The sequence below is a fragment of the Ornithodoros turicata genome, chromosome 9 (assembly GCF_037126465.1).
Source record: "Ornithodoros turicata isolate Travis chromosome 9, ASM3712646v1, whole genome shotgun sequence".
Lineage (NCBI taxonomy): Eukaryota > Metazoa > Arthropoda > Arachnida > Ixodida > Argasidae > Ornithodoros > Ornithodoros turicata.
The window spans coordinates 30,637,961-30,663,231 of record NC_088209.1 but is presented as its reverse complement, the minus strand read 5'-3'; the positions used below and the strand labels follow the sequence as shown (position 1 = coordinate 30,663,231).

The 25,271-nt window shown below is 46.0% G+C and overlaps 2 protein-coding genes across 2 annotated transcripts in view; one reads left to right on the top strand and one right to left on the bottom strand.

The window, feature by feature from the left end:
• The window catches only part of LOC135368606 (la-related protein 7-like), a 175,204-nt gene that overhangs the window by 25,923 nt on the left and 124,010 nt on the right, over positions 1–25,271 (bottom strand). The window lies entirely within an intron of this gene.
• Positions 20,674–25,271, top strand: part of LOC135368607 (bone morphogenetic protein 2-like) — an 86,531-nt gene continuing 81,933 nt past the window's right edge. The window contains exon 1 of the mRNA XM_064601998.1: positions 20,674–21,084. Coding sequence (XP_064458068.1) covers positions 20,781–21,084 — 304 coding nt within the window. The 5' untranslated portion in view covers positions 20,674–20,780. The remainder of the gene's footprint in view (positions 21,085–25,271) is intronic.

Here is a 25,271-nt window from a genome sequence, read left to right as displayed (position 1 = left end):
CGTCCTGATTCGTTAAAGAAGTGGTATACGCAGGAAAGCGGGACATCCTGATTATGTGTGCGAGTGTTTTAATGCAGTGTAGTATAAGCGCGCCCGTCTTCTCCAGACAGTATTGGATTGACAGGAGGGAAAGCGCTGAAAGATCATCAATAAAAATGAAGAAAAAAAAAGAAGTGAAAAAGAAAAAAGAAGTATGAGACTCCTGCCAAACGCTTCATCCGTATATGCACACCAGTGACATCCTCTCGCACTCTTAGAAAAAAAGGGTGGAGCAGTCACACCTTTTAGGAGGTAATGGTTGTCGCATATGTTGTGCCTAAAATGTTGCATAGTTCTACCTCCTACCTACGAATGATAGGGTTACCGATTCTGATTCGGTGAGCGAGGGGGGCGTAGGCCTTTTTGTAACAATTTGGATATATGATAATTTCCTGTAGCACGCTTTTACACCCTTTACCAGACACTATGTTGACCTACACTCTTAAAAATGAACTTCACCGCATAGCACGCTCCTAGCCAACCATCATCTCAAATGATATCGTTATCTGCCCTGATTTGTTGAAAACGGGGGGCGTACGCGGTTTTTGTGACAATTATGAACAGCATAAGTGTCACAGAAAAGGCGTACGCCCCCCGTTTTCAACAAATCAGGGCAGATAACGATATCACTTGAGATGATAGGAGCGTGCTATGTGGTGAAGTTGATTTTTAAGAGTGTAGGTGGTAACTATAGAAATTGCCACCTTTTCACACCCTTTTTTCTTAGAGTGCGGAACATTCTAGTGGAAGAAAAAGCCGGAAAACACACTGCTCAGAGCGACGAAGTTCCGTCCCGTGTTATGCTGAGCATGGACACGGTGCGGGATATCGGGAGTGGCGCACTGCGCTTTAGCAGACGACACTTCGCAGACGACACCGTCAGCACCTTTTCATGTCGTCTGCTACGGAATATATTGTGACAGTGTCGCAGGATATTCCGCACGGTTAGCAGTGTACGTGAAGACACGACGTTGACCGCTCGCGCTGACGTGGCAGCACAAACCTATGACGTTTTTCGCATCTTCCCCTTGGAATATCCTGGGGAATGTCGCTCGTGTGAATACAGGGATAGAGCCTTCTTCCCATCCTGATCTTCGTGCGCCCGCTGGCTCGTTTCCGTGTCACTGTGTAACTTCTTCATTCTTCTTCTCTTTTCTCTCTCGCCACAAGCGAAATTCCTACACGGCTGTCATTACTAACGTAAGAAAGTGAGCGCCCCTTTCACACACAAACGCGCTGGAGAAACGTCACAACAGTCACTCATGGTGCTATACAGTTATACGTATATAGGGAAGATGACAGCTTTTCTACAAATGTCACGTCTCCAGAAAGAGCTGCTCGAACGTTTTTTTTTTTAAATTTATTAATTATATGTGCATTTATTTCTGTTGTAGCAGCCCTTTTGTAATGCCCTCGGGCCTTTAAGGGTCTTAATTAATAAATGAAACAATGACTTACAAACAAACAAACAAAAGGGGGTTGCGATGCCCAGCACTACATCCATAGTAAAAAAAGAAAGGAAGATGAAGTGGAAGAAGCGAAAGAGATGTCCACACACTTTCGTCTGAAAACGTATTTCCTTTTTAATTCCGTGTAAGCGCCGCGAAGCAACTGTGGCTGCGAGCCAGGCATGTGGACAGGTGAGAAGGAAACAGGAAGAAGTGGGAGAGAGTGAGTGCAAGCGTACGTCCTGGGGCCACTTCAAGGGACACTGTGGCGGACATCTGTCTCGAAAGTATGATGCACGAAAATCCAAACGAAACGTCAGACAGCACAGCCTGTAATGGCATTCGAATCCACCAACTCCCTGCATTATCCCCGTTGACGCATATAGCTGTGCCACCTATACGAATGGGTGCAACCACCAGGTCACGTCACTGGTCGTAAAAGCGTGAACACGAGACGACGAAAGTACGCAGTGAAAACCTAAGCTAATGTCATGAAGTAAGCATTCCATGACAATAGATTGTACGATGAATAGCATTCATGCTGCACAAGCGGTACCACCACGGCGGATATCAACGCCAGGAAGCAATTTTTCTAATGGATCCGCGCCACGTGAATCCTTTTGGGAATTCAAAGGAAACGAAATCCTATTGTAACAAACAGGCGAAAACGTCAGCTCCAACACGCAGCTCTGTTTTACAGAGTAAGCAGTAAACGTTTTCCAATGGACAGCACAGAAATGAGAACGAAAAGAAAGCAGAAGAGAGAGAGAGAATGCGAAAGAGAGAAAGAAAATATTGAGTTTGCTTCTTGTGGATTTTCGACGATGTCACACGAAGAATTTCTAGCCAAATAGCGCACGATAATATACGAGCATTAGGAGATGCCCTGCTGGTGTGCTGTGTTCGTTGACACAGCACGTTTCCTCCTTAGCTCAATTGGTAGAACCCTGGACCGGTAATCCAGAAGATGTGGGTTCGATCCCTACAGCTGGCTAACCTTTTCAGTGACTTTCATCTTTCAACGTTTCCTCAGCTTCACATTACGACACTTTCCTGTTTACCCGATCCACAATGTGTCGCATGTAAGCAGCACTATACAAACCCTTTGTCGGTTGATACGAGCTTGCTGGTGTCGATAATTTGGCATCTGCTGCACCATCTTTTTCAATTTCCCCCTTCAACCAGTTTTCAGTAACCAGTTTCAAAACAGTTACGGGAACCACTCGGACATATAGTGTCTTTATTTATTTATTTAAATTATGTGGCAGCCTGTGCATGTATGGAATGTTCGCCTCTCTTCAGTGGCCTTGGGTCTCGGGGTACCTGAAGACCCTTTTTGGTCTTGGTAAACACTGCTGTTGCTATAGCTGGTACCCTACACACTCAGGGTACCCTTCATTGCACAATCCATACACAATCCACCTGTGCGATGTGATGTGATGTGATGTGATAAAGAAAAAAATGGGGATGTGCGAAGAGCAGGGCAATTCCCCTTTTTACAGTGTATGAAGGGGAAGAATATTGTGAGAGTGTCCCGACCCGTCCGCTACGCTTCTACACTGCCATATAGCACGCTTCTAGCCAACCATCATTCCGAATGATATCATTCTGTGTCCTGATTTGTTCAAAGCAGGGGGAGGCGCCTATCTGGGACATGCATAATGTGTCCCAGATAGGCGCCTCCGCCCATTTTCAATAAATCAATACACAAAATGATATCATCCGGAATGATGGTTGGCTGTAAGCGTGCTATGTGGTCAAGTTCTGTTTTAACAGTATACCTCCTCACTCACAACGCCTCTCTTCCTACGTGCTACTGCCCTTTCCCCTCATACATCGGAACACACTCTCCCGGACCATGTGATAGTCGTGGTCGCTCGCCACACCTCCCGGGGTAGCATTTCGCAGTTGATGGGCTGCATATCGATAGCTCTCAAATCGCGAGGATACGGAGAATACACCCGGTAAGAAGTAGATCGGAAGGCGTTCACAATAACGGTTCCGAAAACACGACGACGACACACACATAAATAGGATGATGACGTGGTGGATCATTCACATCCACTATGGCGGTACAGTGCCCCAATGCTCTTGCGTAAGGGATGAGAAAGGGATGATGATGGAAAAGTGTCCTGTTAGGGTTCGTCCATTACTCCAGTGCTGGATAGGAACTCAGGAACAACTCGCATAGGCCTTGCATCTGATGTGAGGGGTCCGATCATGGCCCGAGAATTTTGGCAAGGCTGAACTGGCGTTAGTCGACGCGTTGCAGAGCAAAACATTATACCCCTTTAAAGTGGATGACATCACACTGCAGAACTTCGATTTGATCGATTGATTGATTGAAAAATAAAAAAAAATCGATTTGACAGCACTGTTTATTGTAACGTTTTTGTAGAATGCCTCGATCTAAATATGTAGCATACACCTTCTATCGCAATCCTATAGTACTTGCCAGGCGGAACCGCGGTGCATGCATACCTGCAAGCATGATTTATGAATACCGTATTTTTCGGTGTTTAACGCGCTCCCCTAAAAACGGGCCGAATTGGAAAAAAGTTCGATGTATAACGCGCACCGCAATGTTGCACCGGTGCGCGTCATACATCGAACTTTTTTTCAAATTCGGCCCGTTTTTTTAGGGGAGCACGTTATACACGAGTGCGCGTTATACACAGAAAAATACGGTATATGTGCAGACTTATAGAAATAGGCTTCGCTGTAAATTGTCGATCCTATAAGCTCCCTATGCATGAGTCCACAACACTGCGTTTTCGTATACGGTATAGCAATTTGTTGCTCGCAAACACCACACTTTCCCCTCTTTTCCACATGTGATCTGCAACAACGCAGGGACACAGGTGCTCTGGCGGTATGTCTCCACGAACACGCAGCGCAAACATTTCCAAAGCAGCGAGCCCCGCTAACAACGGACACAAAGCCACACAACACATACAACGTTGGGGCCAGAATAGTAGTTCCCCCAGATATAGAAGGTGGTGCATCCGCGTCCCTTCGCGGTGGACCGTTCTATCGATTTGGCGATTTCGCTGACGGAGGCTTTCATCCCACCCAGTTGCCAAATGTCGTCGGCTGTGGCAAACCGACGCTTGGTTCATGTTTAATTCATTATTTCTAAACCATTTCCCCACCCACCATCCCTTTCAGATGCACGCGAGTCAGTCTAGCCGTGGATCTTCCGCTGTCGGTTTGCTTCCTCCTATATCTGCGGGATGCGGTTTGCCTCAGAGGAAAGAGGATGCCGTTTTCGGTAGAGTTAATTGAAAACGAGGTTCCGCGGAAGGAAAAGTGAGGGCGACGAATGAGAGGCGGGAGTCAAGTTTCTTGGCTTGGATATGTGTTTGGAAGAAAGACGCTGTTCGTGGTCGTCCCGGTTTATCTCTCTTCTTACGCAACGCGCATGCTCTCTTTAAACGGAACTTCACCGCATAGCCCGTGGCGCGCTAACCGTTGCCGTACGAATGCTAGGATTATCGCTTCTGATTCCAAGAGAGAGAGGTGGGCGTATACGCCTTTTTGTAACACTAATGTTCATTGTCACAAAGGGACGGGGGGGGGGGGTAATGTTTGAATCGGCTCGCCGTGGTTGGTCACACAGAAGTGGGCATCGTCACGACTATAGCAAAAACACACACAAAAAAAACAAATACGCAAAAAAAAAAACGGACGGAGGATTAAGGGTAGAGATGCGTAGGGGGTGCGTGAGTCCGTCGGGGAGTGCAAAGGGCTAGAGGGGTCGTTGGGGGGCAAGACCCGCCTCGTGCAGAAAGCGAATAAAGTTTCTTGATTTGTTCATTGTCACAAAAAGGCGTACGCCCCACGTTTTTCAAAAATCAGGATTGATAACAGCGTACCATTCCGTGCAATGGTCGGCTTCCAGCGTGTTATGTGGTGAAGCTCTGTTTGAAGAGTGTAGGAACAACTGAGAAGGAAAAAGGGAGCTTTTTTCTCTCCCCCCGTAAGATAACTTCTCAGTGCCATCATCTGACAACAAACGATGCCCCTCTTTCCTCCGCTTTGTAACACGTGCAATGGTCGGCCCGCCGGACTCAACTGCAACAAAAGGAAGGCCACGCTTTGTCCAACTTTCTTCATCCACTTTCTTTATAGTGTACATCGACAAGAGCTGCTCTCTCAGGTGAACCTCTCGACCTTTAAGCCGATCGATATACGAAGCGATGACCGCCGGGCTTTCAAGGAAACCAAAGTGTATTTCACCCGAAGAGTGGGAAAGGGACCTATCCCCTCACAGATTCATGAAATATATAAAGTACACTTTCTCAAAGGAGTACCTAACCTTTCTTGGGCGCTCCATCTTATAGTAGCCAACTTGATATCATAAATACCTTTGGAGGGGTACAGGGTCGACATTATCATTTATATGAAGCAGTTTGCTTTCAATCGTCGCCTCACTTTTCTTTTGTTGGGGATGAGTTTATTGTGGAGGAAAATAGCTTTTTCTTCCCCTCGTATCAGTTTGCTCGCGCGCCAACCTGTTGCCTGTGGCTCGAAGATAAGCACCGTGTGCAATATTTGATCTTCTCTCATGCTCCTCTCTTCTTTCTTGGTTATGGATGCTTCGATCTCGGGCATTCTCAAATGACGCAGCGCCTGCCTCATGACTAGAGTTTTAGCGATAGCTTGCATTATTAAGCTTTTAGGCTATAATCCCCAACGGCGGTTTGATAGCTTTCTCAAACTGATGGCCAAACGGCGCTGGAGCGAAATGAGAAAGCTTTCGGGGTTTCGGTGGTGATGATGACAGCACAGGAATTGTGTGATAAACTGACAACATAACGTCTGTGCACTGGATGGATTCTTGTATGACAAATGCGCAGGTCGACCGTTTCGTCCATGTATCAATGCAAATTCTTTCGTTCCCGTGTATTTGTAAGTGACATCCAGACACACTACTTAGAAATCGAAATGTAACGCTGTATTACAGACAATGTAGACTGATCAATCAGGTTGAATGTGGACTGCACGGGCACTACAGGATATACGCGTAGAATACTACAGGAATGTGACTGGTGCAATGGAATATACTGCGGAAACTTTAAAATGCTATCGCGCTTTGATGTATTAGTACTGCGGAATAAAATCGCTACAACAGCGCTAAAAACAATAAGGACGACACGTACAGGACGGACGCACTGCACTTTCAACAAAGGTTTTGGTCATAGGTTTTCATCAAAAGTTTCCTTATTGTTTTTAGCACTGTTTTAGCGATTTTATTATGTATGACTAACAGGCCCAAATTGGTACTTTATTCAAGTACAGCAGAATGTGAAGTATAGACTCAGCCTCACGATGACATGAATCCAAAACTTGATGGCATCGAATCGTACAGACAACTTCCAGCATGCATTTCGAAATATACTGTTATGAACGAAAGAATTGTCAAAAATTGAGATCCTTATCCACTCCAGGAAAATATTAAGTAAATTAGGGAGCAATTACAATGTCTATTCCCACGGATCGCTATTATTCCCCATTTTAGTTCCCCGACCCTGAAATTTGCTCCCTAGCACGGCAAATTGTCCCTAAACTCCACATATCCGCTTCCGTGCATTTTGTCCCATAAGGGACAAATAATTATGACAAAGAAGGACATAAAATTGGGCTTATTGGTACAAGTTCATATTAAAAGCGATAAGAGAGCACAAGGAATAACACGGACTACACAAAGGACACTGCGTTTGTCTTTGCTGGTCACAAAGCGCTGGTGTTTGTGTCGTCCGTGTTATTCTGTGCGCGCTTTTATCCCTTTTAATACGAATTATGACAATGCATCGCCTCCAGAAGGACTAAAATTACTGCTTGCTTTCACAGTGTCTCTTTGCTGCTGCTGCTGCTACCGAGTACACACTCAGTCAGAAATCCAAATTACTATTCGTTAAAGACATTTTATCTTCGAAACATCTGCGCCAGGCTGGCCGCAGCGTACAACGCGACAAACACGGCTATCTGCCGCTGTACCTCATTTTTCGTCAATGGACGCAGGCATTATATACTGTTCATAAAACAAAAGACGCACTCAAATCCTCACAAATCACTGTCGGAACACGCCGTAGAAATCGGCATTTCCCCCCCACCCCATCGAACCGTGCACGCCCGGCAATTTGTATCCGAAAAAGGCTGGCTGTTCCGCTCCACGAAAATCCCAATGCCAGGGAACAACTGCGCAGGATTTAAAGCTTTCCAAACATGTTACTTTTTACCGTCGTCTGCTTTGGAATCCCATCGAATGTGCGTAGCAGATACGAGTGCGGAGTTTCTTTCCAGTCGAATGCGCATGGCGAAAGGTTTCGTGAAATGTAACGGAATCCTCTTGGCAAGTGGTTTCAATTCAGGCGAGCTCAACAGCTGCAGAGGATGAAAAGATCGCTTCGTTTGCGCAAGCATCGGGGATTTCGTCGTGCCCGCGAGTTGGTCGACGGTAATGGATGCGAAGATGGTGTACGTGATAGATGGGGAACGGTGCCGCTGTTTCAAAGAGCGACGTTAAATTCGTTTCTTTGAGGTGGTTAAAGATGAAAACGAGGAAGATGTGAGGCGTGAAAGGACGTATTGTTAAGCCGCTTTTGCAGCAGTGACGCTCTCTGTGTGCTTTGTGCGTTGTGTGCATTAGTGTCGTCGGAAGAGGAGATTCAATATTTCAAGCGAGAAATTTCTGAAGAAACGTGGAAACAAAAGCTAAACGAAACGGAAAGTGTCATTTCCCGATTGTCGCGACTTGAACGTTTGAAAGCACTCGTCTGGCGATCTCAAAGCCCCGTTCTCTTTTGGTGAGCGCGGGCAAAATAATTAAAAAAAGGTGCTTCTAAACTGCTCGCTTTTATTGCCTTGCCTTTCCTATCCTTCTTTTCCTGCGAGGAAAATGTAGGCGTTCATATAGCAGTGCGAGGCGGATTAGGTAACGATTAAACAGTGCTATAGGAAAAAACTACTCGGTGTAAATGAAATAATGAATTTTGAAGTTGTGTTGCAAGGTTTCATATTACCCATCATAAAAACTACTTTACATAATACCTTACATAGTTCGTTCCGCAACACAGAGCTTGCTTGGCCTTATCGCGAGCCATAAATTAAGTGACACGTATTTGATGTTGTTGTTGCCTCACAGTTCAAAGACATGTTCGCGCTAGAGGCAGCTTAGCTTATTTAGAACGGCAGCTTGTTTAGTGACTCTAGTTCGCGCAACCTTTGAACTTCAAACGGTGACTTCCATCTTTCTGCTAACATGACGAAACAATTTCCCCTGTCCCCACAAAAATCACACTCCCGTGTACTTCAATTAATTCGATTTCGACGAGCAAACGAGCCTCCATCGACCTACATCGAACGTCAACAACAACAACAACAACAATGACAGCGATGATTCCCAGTTTCAACGCACAGAGAAACCACAAAGTTTACATTACTATACAACTGTCGCTTTCTCGTCCCGAAAGAAAGGGAGAGAGAGAATAAAAGGCAAAATGCGGAACGAAACGTACACACTTGTGCCTTTGTCCCGGGGAACAAAAGCTTGGAATGTCGACTAGCGAAGATACAATACGAACGAACGATAAGAAGGAAAACAAAGAAATGACAACGAAAATGCCAAGAAAGCAACGAATAATAACGAATAAAAAAGGAATAGATAAAAAGAAGAAAAACGGCAGTGAGCATGGTAAATGATGCGAGGTGTAGGAGCATCTTAGGGGAGAGAAGGAAAAAAAAACATGCGTACGAAGGGCCGGTTGTCGCCACCCGCTGAGTTTGGAATGGAGAGGTTTGGCAGAGAAGGCAGACGTGAGGTGTGTTCTCCCACTTCGCATCCCTGCCGAGAGTACTGCATATATTCCCAGGATAAAAAGAAAAAGGAACAGAGAGAGAGAGAGAATGTAGAAACGGTGGTGCTCCGACTGAAGGATTCGGTCGCGAACGCTCTGACTTCGCGCATGTTGTCAAACCTATCGCATATACGTACACTCTCTGTATCAGAGTATACAGTATAGTGGAGATGCTTTCTCTCGTTCTTTTATTATCAAACACTAATGCGGGCTAAATGTGATACTAAGAGTCTTAAGCTGCGAAAGTCGGTACATGACAATTTCAAGAGACGCAGCGAAAAACACAGACAAAAGAGACACGCACAGGGACGGGACGAACTGCGAGTTCGCAGTTCGTCGCGTGCCTCTTTTGCCTGCGTTTTTGGCTGCGTCTTTTGAAATTGTCTAAATGTGATATGCACGGGAAAACGGACCCTGTTTGTTCTTTATTTCTGCTTGACAGCGATCTGCAGTCAACGACTCACTGTCAACGTACGACTGGGACATATGAAGTTCATGGGATGCTCCCAACTCTCCTATCACAGCGCATTCTGTATCACGCGTGACACTGTTGCTGTCTGAACAAATAAGCAACTACCAACTCCCGTGGTATATAGTGGTTAGGATGATCGCTTTCCACGCCGAGACTGGGAGGTGATACGAGTTCCCCCTGAAGTCGGCCCAGGACGCATACTAGCCCCCCCCCCCCGAATCCCACTCCTTCCTACTGTCCTCTCGCCATCTATCCTCGCCTGTACACCGCTCATAGCCACAGTTCCTTCGCGGCACTAACACGGAAGTAAAAAAAAGAAAAAGAGAAAGAACAACTATGTTTAGAAACAACAACTTTTTATTTTTAAGATGACGAATGGGGAGCTTCATACGTATGTGTACCGAAAGAAGAATAAGACAAGCCAGCATTTCGATGACGACAGCGCACAACGAATCAGATGTTTCCGAGTGCTTCGTCCTAAGTCTTCAAAGTCGAAAGTGGAAGACATCGAAATGCCTATAAGCAGTAACAGATTTAAGGCCGAATTAGAGATGTTCCGGAATACGAGAAAAGCACTCTCCACCTCCAAAGAGTATAAGGGCCTGCGCACATTAAAAGATTATCATGTTCGAGAACACGTTTCTCTCGAGCAAACATGGATGCAGGAGCAGTAAGAACGTACTATGTTCCACTTCTCGCGAACAAAAAAAAAAAAAAAAGGAAAAGAAGAGAGAGAGAGAGAGAAAGAACTGTGCCAATATTATTCCAATATCCTATTATTTGTTATGTGGTGAAAGCCTCTTGGATTCTAGACCCGGACCCATTAAGAAATGAGGTTGTTCCTTTCACGACCGTCTTGGCTATTTCAGTGGAGATTAAAAGTTTCCCGCGAAGGAATGCAAAGTATCACGAACAGAAAAAAAAAAAAAAAAAACTGAAAGGATTAAGACTTTCCACACGCATTTGGAGCAGAAGGAATGGGTATTAGAAAAAGAAAATGAAAAGCAAAAACGTAAAGAAGAACAAAGTAAAACGAAAGAAACTGCGCAAGTGAGGAAGAAGAAGCAAAGGTTTTTAAAAGATGAAATTTAAATACGGGAACTACACCCGTTTGCACGAGCGTTGTGGACATTCCTCACTGGTGCGCTGAGTAGCTCCAGTAGTGCTTGTGGCACGCGCTATAGAGTCCTCATCGCTGCACGCGCGTACGGCACTGCCAAAGCTACTGAGGACGGCACTCAAGAATTTCATCAACGTTCGTGGCAAGTGGGCTCACAGGTGCCTCGGTCGACGTCCAACTTTAGGGCTTATTCGTTTGATTAAAGGAGTACTCCGTTTAAAATAAACCGCTCCAATAAAATAGAACGATGGCCTCATCATTCCTGAGAGAGCGGGACGCACGCCTTTCTTCGACCAATCACACGAGTGGACAATATCACGAAAAGGTGTAGCTTTTCACTTTCAACAAATTCGGGAAAACGGTCACCTTAAAACAGGTGGTGGTGGTGGTGGTGGTGGTGACGAAAACAGGCTTGCCGTTGTTGGCCTCACTTATGTGGGCTGCGTCACGACTGTAGCCAGGATGAGATGAGATGATGTGATAACGGGATGACGCCGAAAGAAATCATGTAAAAATAAAACGTTCAAAAATAAATATCGTAAAGATCAAACTTTCAAAATAAACTCTTCAATATAAATCATGAGAAAATCCACGCTGTCAAAATAAAGGCCGAAAAATAAACTTTGAAGAATAAACGCTTCGAAATAAATCTTTTAAAATCCACAGCCCCTGATTGGTGGACAGCCGACGGCTCTACGTCCGCCGCGGAAAACAGTGCGCTCTTCGCGCTTAGGGCTAGCCGGGGCAAGAACTGTGATTCCGGATTTCTCTACACCGGAAGTAGGTTGTCTCTCTGTATGTGACCCGTGGCCAGCGTTCCTAACTTAGTGGAGGGAATGTTTTCTGATTAGGCGGCTGGCGAATTTTATCGGTCCTGTATCCTGGCTGGCTTTATCTCTCTCTCTCTGGCATAATAACATCCAGTGCGAATGACCGTCGCCGCGCAATCCGTTCACAACACCGCCATAGCCATCTCCCCCCCCCCCACCCCAAAGCCTGTTATCCTCGTTCACAGCTCAGCTCTCAGCTGGTTCAAGGGTCAAGAGTGTGTGTCCTGCTCCTGTATTCATACGCGCGTCGTCCTCATCACTTTTAAACTGGATATTTAGAAATCCAAAGTTATTTGAAGAAATGTACTTGATAACAGTACAAACATGAGGAAGAAACATCATAATAGCATGCTCCGCCGAAAAGGACAACGTGTCGCCCATAAACTATCATACGGAACATTACCTTGCTAAGCCTAACCATGATTTATTTTATCAGCGTTTATTTCGACGGCGTGTGTTTGTAAGCGGTTTATTCCAGAAAATGGATCTTGAAGGGTGGGATTTTAAGCGTGGATTTTTTAATGTTTTATTTTAAAATATTTATTTCGGCGTACAGCCGCAATAATAGATTAACTTCACCACGTAACGCACTCAAAGCCAATCATCGCCCATTGCATGATACCGTCATTTCCCGTGATTTTCGGAAACCAGACGGGATGCCACCTTTTTATGACAATTAACGTCATCGCACACTCTAAAAACAGACCTTCACCGCATAGCACGCGCGGCGCCAACCATTGCCACGAGCGATTGGGTTACTGCTTCTGGCTCGAAGAGAGAAAATGGCGTACGCCTTTTTTATGGAAATTTGGATGAATGATTGCCATTGATTCATTGACGGATGAATGATTGGAAGTGGCAACGGTTGGCGCAGAGCGTGCTATGCGGTGGAGTTCTGTTTTTAGAGTGCATAAGTGTCACAAAAGGGCGTACGCGCCTCCCGTTTTCAACGAATCAGGGGAGAGCGTTGTTGACTACCAGCGTGTTATGCTGAGAAGTTCTGTTTCTATACTGTGTACGACATAACAGTCAACCTAGTGCGGTGGAGAAACTTATCATTCTGCTCCCATTCCGAGCGCGGTTCGCGAAGACTATCACCCCAACAACATCAAATATCCTCTGAACCTACGAATAATGTCCTAACGAATTCGTACGTCCGATGGATATTTGAGGGATATCCATCGGACGTACGAATTCATTAGGACATTATGCGTACATCCAAAGGATATTCGGTGCTGTTGTGCTACCTACATCCTCCACGAGAGGTCCATTTTCCTTCCCGACATAAAAAGTCGTTGACTTTGCCGTCCGCAGTGCAGACATGCTATGCTTCCGCGTCGGCAGTCTCTCAGCTTGAAGAATGGAAGAATTAATGGATGCAGCGGGAATCCACGAACTCTGCCCGCGTGTATGCAAAGGAGACACAGCACCACACCCGGGACCGGTTGGGATGCAGTGTAACAACTCAAGCCTCCAGAGAGCGTACCATTCCTCGAATCCGCGGTGAAGGAAAAGGGATCACAGTGGTCATCCGTTCGGTCAATGCGTCCGGAACAGTAAAGCTCTGGAACACGCAGCCTAATCCCAGGCCAAGCCTTCATTTGGAGCGACGTATAACTTCAATGCGGGCGCACAGCGCTCGGATTACCCGAGACGATGCCCTCAGTGTCTTTTAGACGTGCATACCAAATGCACCGCAAATCCCGGAAACGTCGCAACTGGCCCATCCAGTAATAATGCACAGCAGCCAAGAGGAACAGAAGGAAGTAATCTGTAAGGAAAGATAGTATAGGAAGAGTTGGGCATGACGGTCCTCGTGGGAGTACGATTTGTAGGGCTACCATATAGAAACCACAAGGAGACAGGCTAGGAGAAAAGCTGGGGGAGAGAGAGACATGGGGAAAAGCAAAGGACCTGTAAGGGATGCGCGTTGCTCTCCCCCAAAGTGCAAGTCATGGAGCCACCATGATAGATACGGCATTTGAACGCATGACCGTTACTCCTCCTCGGCATTTCTGGTATCCGATCCAATCCATGTATTATTTTTTGTCCTGGGCTCCGTGCGTGAGGTGTGTCCGTCTCGTGTCTGCTATAATCGGACGTGCTTGAATTGTTTCCTGTAGTCCGTAATGAAGCGGTACTGAACGTGTCAACCATCTACTGCGACATGTGACAACGGGGTACGGAGCTTGTAGGAAATATAGCTCGGAACGTAGTTTACACGCTATACTGTATCTATATAGCGGCTCAGTTGCTGATATGTCCCTATTCGCCACATTGGTTTCTAGGTATTATGAGAGTTCTATATGAAGGCTACAGAGCCGTTAACCAACATGCATGGCGACGTGTTACTTTCATGCATCGCTTCATTGGAGCTTTGGGGACATATGACTATATGGGTACGCAGAAAAAGGTAACAATGACTTCCAACGTAGATTTCCCTTTTCCAACAGCGCATTCAAGCATGGTTGCTATCGCGCACTCATGCCGAAAGAACCTAAAAGATCCCCGCTCCAGAACCCTCCCACGTCTTATTCCCAGTATTCCCTGATGGATCTCACACGAAACGGATATGGATCCTACATTGCAGGCTTAAACGTACCAAGAAGTGCACCACCGACGCTATGAACCCTTGCGTAAGATTGATGTCTTCCTATAAATGGAGTTCTTCCTCTTGACACCTTGTCCGGTCTGACGATCCATCCTCTAATCCTTCTCTTCCTTCAGTGGAGAGAGCGAAAGCTAATGGGCATCACAGCGTTTTTCCTACACTAGACAAACGTATACGACGTCCGCACGCTCTGCCATGTATTACATACATGTGATACATACCGGCTGTACAGTGCTCAGACGAATGGTGATGGAGTGGGCAGCTGTCATAGCTCTGCCAGCGGAGGACACAGCCGCGAGTGAATCATATGTGATGCGCTGACATGGGCTTCGAGAATCTGGGCTGTACGGCTGAAGTACGTCAAGTTTGCCCTCGTACGTTCCGTCACAGCTGTCTCCTGACTAACAACGGTTGCACGCGAGGAAGCTTATCGCCAAGAACCACACGAGGTATGCGAGCTCTAAGCATTCGATATCGAGAGAGAGTTTTCCACGAACAGTAAAAATAAATAAATAAATAAACAACTAAAGAAAATGAAAGCTCCATCCCCGCACTAGACGTATAAGCCGTACACTCTTAAAACCGATCTTCACCGCATAGCACGCTCCTAGCCAACCATCATCTCGAATGACATCGTTCTCTCCCCTGATTTGCTGGAAACGGGAGGCGTACGCCATTTTTGTGACAATTATGAACTGCATAAGTGTCACGAAATAGGCTCCGCCTCCCGTTTTCAACAAATCAGGGGTGAGAACGTTGGCATTCGGGATGATGGTTGGCTAGGAGCGTGCTATGTAGTGAAACTCATTTTTATTAGTGTTACTCAGCATATCACTCCGTGGTATTTGAGATCATAATACAGATGTAAGTAAAAAAATAAATAAGCTGCGGGTTAGGGAAACAAGCGAACAACACTGTGCACGTAGTATTCATGAAAAAAAAAAGGAAAAAAAAAAACTAGAGATGTCGACTTTGAGGCCGAGGCTCCAACTTCTCCCAGACGAAATGGTTACAAGAAAGAGGGGGGGGGGGATATGTTTATTAGAAAGAAAAGAAAAGAGGAAAGGTAAGCGTGGTTACAAGAGCCTTTGAAAGTATATGTACATACGTGATATACATTCTTTCTCTTCACAAACGCGCACACATGTAGGGCAAAAAAAAAAAGAGAGAGAGAGAGAGCACACAACTTCCAGAAGAGCGCGCAAGTACTTAGGGAGTCAATTTATCGAGGCTTGTTAGAGCTTAAAGCTCCGCGGCTTCTCTCGGTGGTTTATGTTCGTACAACATTGTTAAACATACCCCTCTGTTTGCCTTGCCTTAAATTGGAAACCAGTAAAACGTACACTGCTAATAGGAAGAACCGAGGGACGGCTGGCCTGCTTGTCTTGGGTGGCTGCCAAAGCGATTCTGCCGCTGACAAAACAAGTGAAAAAGAAGGTTTGGCCTCCAGTACGCCACGAGAGTGTGTTTATATTCGGTTACCGCCGGCACTGAAACGATGCTGCACCGTGGTCTTCAAAATGTGCTGCCATCACGCGGGCGATCTTTTCGTAGCCGTCAATTTAGTCAACACAGAGCACAAACACACGCAGGAGCCGTTTGGCACACGGCATGCGTGGAACACGGATTTGCACCAGGATTGATTGGTTCGTTTGTTCTTATATTTGCTCAGTTGCGTGATTTATATGGTGATGCGCAATTGACCTGTCGGACAGTTGGCGTTTGGAAAAACATGGGAGAGGTTTCGCTATGGCTAAATCACAAGCCCGTAACTGGGGACACGAGGACTCACCAGAAGCGAAACGTGCAACGACGTACACACAAACTCACTGTCAGGTGACGCAGTTGGGGAAAGGCGCCGTCCAGACGCCCCGGAACTCTGAGTCGCCCTTACGCACGGCCGCGGCAGTCTTTTTCTCAAGGTCAAGGCCCTCATTGGTTCTTAGGGAGCGACGTTTTCTCCTTTTTCCAGAGAGCGACTTCCGGCATACTCTCAACATCCGGCGTCTGCTCTTGTTATGTACTCCATCCAATAACAGTCAAACTACACCACTATTTCCAGTGGGATTTTCGATACCGTAGCCAGTGGTCCACGAGGAATAAAATGACACTGTAGTTTCGAAATCGACTGGAACGGACGCGACCGTCCCTTTAAGTCAGTATAAATATGAGTATAATAAATATATATATATAAATAAAACTAAGATATAAATATAATATATACTATAAATATAAATAAAATATAATTGGACCGTTTTTTCTTTTCTTTTTGTTTATAAAATAGCCTACTTAACTGTGCTGCACCCCTCCCTGCCTCGCGTTGAGCTCCCATTTTCGGAACAACACGGAGATGGTGACGACGACATGGAGGTGTTTCACCATCGATGCACTATGTGTTTGTGCACGATGCCCTTAAGCGAGCAGTACAGGAAAAACAGTCTACACCCTTGAGTCCTTTCTTTCTGACCATTCGGGTTGATATCGCAAGAACCGTCGCTTCTAAGCCTGCACGAGCAAAAGAATGATCAGAACGAGCCACACAAAATGGAACGCGCGTTTTCTCTCGCTCTCTTTGCAATGACACAAGCTCTCTGCAGCAACGACACACTGTATATAGCGTTGTACGAGACACACCTTCATGGGGCCATGTATACGACAAGTTCCCATTTCGATATACGTGTGATGGATGAGATCGGATTGTAACTGCCGCACGAATGATAAATGAGAGAGATATACGAAGAAGGAGTGAAGCGGGAAATCACGAAGGTGTTATTGTACATGTAGTAGAGTGAGCACGGCGCCGATATGTTGTCGTTCCAAAGGGCGGTTGCTACGGGTTACGAGGAACCATAAACAGGCAAACTCAGTACGGGGAAGTCCGGACAAACAAGTAATACTGGAAATAAAAAAAAAATAAAAAAGAAAGGTACGGAGGCAAATGAGAGGGCCAACGGGTGCACGTTCAGGTATAAAAGTGAAAGGGCTAACGGAGTAAGGTGGTGGTGGTGGTGGTGATGGTGAAAGGGCTTGCCGTTGAACGGAGTAAGGAAAACCACGGATATCGAGAGTCAACCAATGCATGTCATCTGCTGGCGCGTGTATGTCGTTCAGTTGAAGAAATGACCAATGAAACTTTCACACAGACTCAGGTTGTGAATAAATAATATATCGTGCGCGTGCATATATGCGTATATATACTGGTATCGTACATAACGAATCTATCGTGTTGTAGAGTAAACGTTACGGCCCCATATAGGTTCGATACGAATGTGTGTTGCCATCTTCGCTCGCGGCACTGGATAGCCGGCCATGTGATATTGCGACGGTTTACGAGTGGCGAACGCCCTTTTGCGACACTGATGAAGTTGCGTTAATTGTCACAAAAAAGGCGTACGCCCCGCGCTTTCCCAACAAGTCAGGAGTGATAATCACTCTGCGCAATGGTTCGCCCCCACAGTGTTCGACTTGGTGAAGTTCCGGTGAAGTGGTGAAGTTCTGTCTTTACGGCGTACTTTTTGATACGCTTGCTTTCGGTACCTGCAACTGATCAGAGTCCCGGTCTCTCACACACACCTCTTCAATTACTGATACTGATAGGTTTATTGTGTCTCAATATAGAGTACAAAAAATACGAGACCACGAGGCCAGGCCTGTAATTATGTTTATTCATAAGTATACTATACTTATTAGTGTATAAGTGTACTTTTTTTCTTAACGTTTAACAGCTCTATATACGCGAAGTAGGGTTAGACATCGATGTATGGAGCCTAACTAACTCTGTGTTTTTCTTTTTGCTTCCATTTCCATATGCATGGCTAGCGATCTGTCTGAAAGTGTCTGCCGAAAACACACAGGAAACGCGGCAGACTGCACAGCCACGTTCAGATTCAAACTCGTGTCACGTCGGCAGCCTGGGCGCAGGAAGTGACACTCTAACTGTTTGGCCACGCAGTAAACTATATAGCGACATTTAGAAAATAAAAAATAATAATAATAAAAACGCTGCTGAATTTCCACGTTCCGCGTTGTCGTGTCCAGCATATCATGTATTCTTTCCCCCATAGTTTGTCACCTGCTTCGTTTTATTTTTCTCAGATGTCGCAACTTCAGTTTTCTACCGCGTTGAGAGGTCTTGCATATAAAAGGGATATAAACCGATTTTACACAGTAACAAAGGGGAAAAAAAATGAAAAGAAAATCTGCGATCACGTTTCAGATGACTAGAACATCCTCTAACGGCAGAAGACTTCCGGTTACCTTCGGATATCATCGAACGCAATCTCAAAACATAGGTGGTGGGTGGTGGTGGTGGTGATAGGGCTTGCCGTTGTCGGCCTCACGTATGTGGGCAACGTCACGACTGACGCCCTGGGGGAATGTGCGTCCTGGGCCGACTTCTAAGGGAACTGTGCCGACATCTCAAAACATAGCTTCACCACATGACATGCCGAGGACCAATCATTGCGCAAAAACGATACCGTTAAGACACCTCATTTGTCGAAAGCGCGGGGTAAATGTCACAAAAAGGCGTACGCGTACCGTTTTCAACAAATCAGGGAAGGGGACGACATCATTCGAGATGGCGGTTGGCAACACTCCAAAAACAGAACTTCATTGCATAGCACGCTGTGCGCCAACCATTGCCACGAATGATAGGGTTCTCGCTACTGATTCGGACAGAGAGAGAGAGAGAGGGGGGGGGCGTACGCCTTTTTGTATCAATTATCATAGATCCAAATTGACACAAAAAGGCGTAAGTCCCCTCCTTCTCTCTTATAATCTAATAATTAATAGCGATAATTAACCCTATCATTTGTGGCTATGGTTGCGCACAGCATGTTATGTAGTGAAGCTCTGTGTGAGAGCGGAGTTCTTTTTTTTTTTTTTATGAGCGTGCGAGAGCACGCTGGACCTGGTCATTTCCGTGAGCTAAGCACACGCATAAATCGTAATCACCAGTGGTCGCGAAAGCACGCCGAGGCACAAAGACATCGTGGTTAATTTAAGCAGAGAGCTGGACTAGAAACAAAAAGATAAATAAATAATAACAGACAAATAAATAAAACTCGGAACGTTCATGGCAACATCCAGTACTTCAAGCAGAATGCGAAGTACCATACCGCACATGTGCTTTAGTACGAAGTATACAAACAGAAATAGAGTACGATACTCGTCCGATGCATCCCAGAGCTTATAGTCTGTATCATTCCGCAGGCTTTACTGTTTAGCGTGAAACAAGGTGGAGCAGGCCAAACGCAGTGTATGTATGTTTGTTTTGAGTGGCATCTTTTGAAAGCGTTGGTTTCGGAGCACGACTATAGTTGTCTACTTTCCCATACGTATTGAATGAGGCAGACAGAATAATTTGCATTTGCGCGCACACGCAATCGGCTGTGCCACAAAAGCTGAACTTCACCCCATTGCACGCTGTGCGCCTACCATTGTTACAAACGTTTCACTGTTACATTGTTTCAGTTGTCGCTTCTGATTCGAGAAGAGGAAAGGGAAGGGGGGGGGGGCGTACGCCTTTTTGTGTTAATCTGGATATATGATAATTGCAACAAAAAGGTGTACGCCCCCTCTCTCTTTGAATCAGAAGCGCCCTCTATCAACTGGCGCTAATCCCTCGGTGCGATATTAAACACACACACACACATACATTGGATGGTGATGGAAATGCATACCCCCCACCCCACCCCCCGTAAGTGCACTTCAACTACGTTGGATATCTAGTACGCTGGTACCACTAAGGTTTCTACGCTGGTTATAGCCTACTAACAAGCGAATTTTAAGAACTTTAAACTACTCCCTACTATAATAACCTCTGAGCATGGGCGCACCTTAACCAGCACAACAAATGTTTTGCTGGTTCGAGTCGTCTGCACTGCGTTATACATATTTTTCGTGTGCCCACACTCGGGCTTGTTACAGTGTGAACTTTATCCACCAGCTGGTCTGCAACTGTGCCATTTTATCAGCGACCTCTAAAATGCCCTCATCACAGCCCGTTGCACCCTTTCAAGTTTGTGAGGACCGCCTAATTAGGCAGGGAAGACGAGTGTCGCACCTCACACCCTCAAAAGGTGTGCCAGTGCACACCTTGGGAATGATGACACGATGTCATTCTTTGGAAAGAGGAAGAATGAGTAACAATAAATAAAAAAACAACAACGAAATATCCCCCAGTCGTCCACCAAGCCGTGAACTCACCACATAAACTACCCCTCCTCTCAGCTCCCCCTCTCCCAGCGGTTGTCCGCCCGCTCCGCCGCCGCCGAACCACCGCGCGCGCGCTACCCAGACCGTTGTGCTCGCCGTCCGTCCGCGCAGTTTCCATCCAGCGTGTGTAGGGCGAGGTCGAGCCTCCCTCCGCTCGCCGCAGCCATGAGGCAGCACGCAGCATGAGGTTCACACCGGTCTTGTTATTTCTTGTGCTGGGCTTATGCCTCGGGCGGACGGCCCCGCCGCCGCTTCAGCCCACCGAACCACATGTATCGTCCAGCGAAGATACGTCGGAGGCCGTGTCCCGCATGTTGCTGCAGGTGTTTGGTATGCGGGAGCAGCATGGGCATCGGCGCCGAGAGAGACACCATTTACCGCCACTCTACATGCTCCAGCTGTACAATGCGACGGCGGGAGCCAGCGGTATCACCCGCACGGCAAACCCCTACAATGCCAATCTCGTGAGGAGCTTTCCCGACAAAGGTGAGCCATGTTGTGTGTTCGTGCGCTTGGTGTTCAGTGCAAGGTGTGACTGGGAAGCATAACTCGAGACAAGGTGCAGAACTTCACATAACACGCTAATGGCCAACCGTCGCAGACAATGATAGCGTGGGGCGTACACCCTTCTGCGACAATCGACATAATTGCATCAGTGTCACAAATATGCGTACGCCTCTCGTTTTGAACAAATCAGGGGAGATAATAAGATTTCATTCGGGACGATCGTTAATTGGCCAGGAAAATGTTATGTGGTGAAGTTTTAAAAGTGCGTAGGAGGAGAGGGGAAAGGCTGGAAAGGAGGAAATCAATCAATCAATCAGGAAATCTAACAACAACTATACCGCTCTTGTACAGGAGTGTTTCGCCTGCTTCTGCATCTTTCGCGATTTATTTATTTATTTATTAATAATACCTCAAGGGCCCTTCTGGGCGATGACGGAAATGTTAGTGCGGGTGTCACTGGCACGTATGACATTTTCGTGGATGATAAATCGCAATCGCTCCAACCATTTGAATATCTCAAATGATGTACAGTTGTACAACAACATTCAAATTCTTACAGAAAAGTGCGTGTGATTAGTACTAAAAATACTGCTGTGTACGTGTATTTTTAACAAAAGTGGACCGTATTCACGGAGCCGGTATGTCGACCAGAGAACTTACCGGTACGTTAAGGCTATCAGACCTCACATTTTCGTTAAATTAGAAGTCATATCAAAGTGTGGAGGCATAAACCCAATAATGGTACGCGCTACGGAGGCTATGACCGCGAAGCGACATTGTCGAACATGCAAGGCAATGTCCAAATTCAAGTCGAAGGTACACGAAAACGTAAATAATAGTGAACGTTTCATGTAGCGAGACAACGATCCTTCACGCATACTACAATTTTCCCGGGAGTACATCTAGATTAGATCCGTCTAATCTAATACATCATAATGTAATACATCCAGTTGATACAGCGGTACGCGAACTTCAGCTTCGTCGAGAGGCTTCATGTGATACCCCTGCACGTTCATCCTATAGGGAAGGAGGCCTATTAGTCTGGTGCGGCTGAGGCAGCAAGAATAAGCGCCTATAGTATGAGTACGCCCTCTACAGGCTCCTCGCGATATTTATTAACGTCCTAATACTTAATGATATAATGGAAGACTGCATTATGCAATCTACGGTGATTATTTTGTGCTGAATCCTCATCTCCATTATCATCTCTCACTATCTACAAATGGCACTGGGGCAGCGCACAGCCTGCTGGCCTGCGCGCGTGCAGAGGAAATTAGTGATACGTAACTACTACTTCCCTATATACATCTGATTATTAGATAATATCCATATAAGAGCATTCATACTATGAATATTACATCTCTTTCGACCATCCCGAGTAGCTTAGTACCGAAAGAGATTTTGGTGATGGATGATAGAAGGTGCATCATTTGGGCTCTTTCCTATTTTGATCCCATTTCCCAGTCATCCGTCGTTATTTTGTCACGGGGGTGGAGGGATCTATACGATGGGGCTAGTGAGAGTAAATCGCGGCGTCAATTTAGCTACCTCGTATTTTGCTGATGTATAACGAGTTGTATAGTTGAACGAGTATAGGTTCTTGAAGTATACGATTTACTGTTACCACTGCCTACGGGGATTTATCGACATCATTTCGGTTGGAAGCGATAACATTTACCAAGTATACTCTTGAATACCTTGCCAAAGACAATTCAATTACATTATGATGCCGCGGGTTGTGCGCCATATATACCAAGATTTCATTGGAACTGATGCTTAATTATGGGCTCCGACGTGAGGCGGTGAAACTCCCCATTCATCATCTTACAATAAAGTTGTTGTTGTTGTTCACGTGAGGATGATAAACCAGAAACGAAAAATTCTGCTAACTTCACAACTGAGCCTTCTGTAAACGATTCTGTAACTTCTATACAAAGAGCGTCGTTTCACGTAACTTAACGCCATCACACGTCATTAAACTGGCCCTATACTCTCAAAACAGAACTTGACCAGACACGGTGAAGGCCAACGACTGCACAGGACGATACTGTTATCACTCTTGATATGTGGAAAGCGCGGGCATACGCCTTTTTATGACTAACAAAAATCTACGACAACTGCACTCTTGGTTTCAACGAATCACAGGAGAGAACGCTGTCATTCGGGATGATGGCAAGCACTTCTCACTTCGGGATGACGGTTGTCTATACACTATCAGAACAGAACTTCACCGCATAGCACGTTGTGCTCCAACCACTGCCATGAATGATAGTGTTATCGCCTCTGATTTGAAGAGAGAGAGAGAGAGAGAGGCATACACCTTTTTGTAACAATTATCATACATCCAAATTGCTACAAAAGGGCGTACGCTACCCTCGCTCTTCGAGACACAAGCGGTAACCCTATACACCACACATACTCCTAAAAATGAACTTCACCGCAAAGCACGCTCCTAGCCAACCATCATCTTGAATGGTATCGTTATCTGCCCTGATTTGTTGAAAACGGCAGGCGTACGCCTTTTTTGTGACACTTATGCTGTTCATAATTGTCACAAAAAAGGCGTACGCCTCCCGTTTTCAACAAATCAGGGCAGATAACGACATCATTCGAGATGATGGTTGGCTAGGAGCGTGCTATGCGGTGAAGTTCATTTCTAAGAGTGCACTCTCAAAGCAGAACTTCACCACATAGCACGCTGTACGCCAACCATTGCCACGAATGATAGGGTTATCGCTTCTGATTTGAAGGGAGAGGCGGTGGTGGTGGTGGTGGTGGTGGTGGTGGTTGGAGGGGGGGGGGGAGGCGTACGCGCCCCTCTGTCTTCCAATCACAAGCGATAAACCTATCATTCGTGGCAATTGTTGGCGGACAATGTGCTATGCGGCGAAGTTCCGTTCTGAGGGTGTACACATGGACAGTATGCTACTACACTACCAATGTCAATTGAAACTCTACGTAACGACTGAAATTGAGGGGGGGGGGGGTCAGGACATCCGGACCGCCCCCCCCCCCTTACGTCCGCCCCTGTGTACGACTCCCTGTATACTGTAATATTTTGTATTGCTATTGTAATTTGTGGAGGGAGGTGCTCGGGCCTGTTGTTATGTGACAGGAGCGTGTTGCGCCCGACTGATTGGCAATAGCGTGCTCCAAGCTTTGTGTGGGCATTGCGTTACCTCGATGCGCGCGTGTATCAGTCGGATAGATTTTACCCTGGGGAAGAAAATGCACGGAAGAAAAATGTTCACGTAAATGTGTTAGAAAGTCCGCGGTCGGCCGTTCAAGAAGTGATATAACTAAAAAAGAAGAAAATAAATGAGCTGCGAACAGCAAGAATGGGAAAAAAAGCAAAAAACTCGTTTAAAAACTGAACAGCCATTTTAAAACAAAAACCGGGGATGTTAACATTGAGCCTCCGCCTTCTTCATGATAGCAACAAAAACAAAAATTATGTCCCGTGCAGTATGACCTTTCTGTACATGCACCTGTACACGCTACAATCGTCGTTGTACTCCTGTTGTTGTGCACCATGTAATCAGCAGTCGAAGGCGTTTTGCTCCATTTCCACTTCATTTTTGTGGTTAGAAGACCGGACGCAGAGGGGAGAAAAAGGGAAGAACGAGAGGACCTCATTAGTGATCATTACCAGCTAGCCCACTCTCCTGTTTTGCTGCTGTTTTGCGTCCCTTAAGGTACGTTGGGAACTACATCAAAAAGTTTCCCGGAATTCGGCACTGTGGGACCTGCTGGTTCGAGAGTGCATAGTTTCTCCAAACGAAGTGAAGTGTTACAGATTGTGAGGCTAGTGCAGTGCAGTGTCATCACTGCCACCTCAATCGCAGTTTGTATCAAGATCAAGTGTCGATCTGAATGCCATGGAGTCGTCTCGCTTAGCACAGCATGCACGTAGAGCCGATAGGGAAACATACCTTTATCACTATGCTGTACGCTTATACTGGACGCGCGCCGAAACGAACCGCGAGTGCGTCACGAAGCAGCGTCTTATATGCACGCAGACACATATTTTGAATGCAGTGCACAAACGGCGATGGAGCTCCTGTATGAAGAAAAAATGTAAAGCGAGGAGCGAAGGAACTTGGAGTCTACACACGTATTCAGAATGCATCTCTCGACAAGTCCAATGTACACACCATGACGGTCAT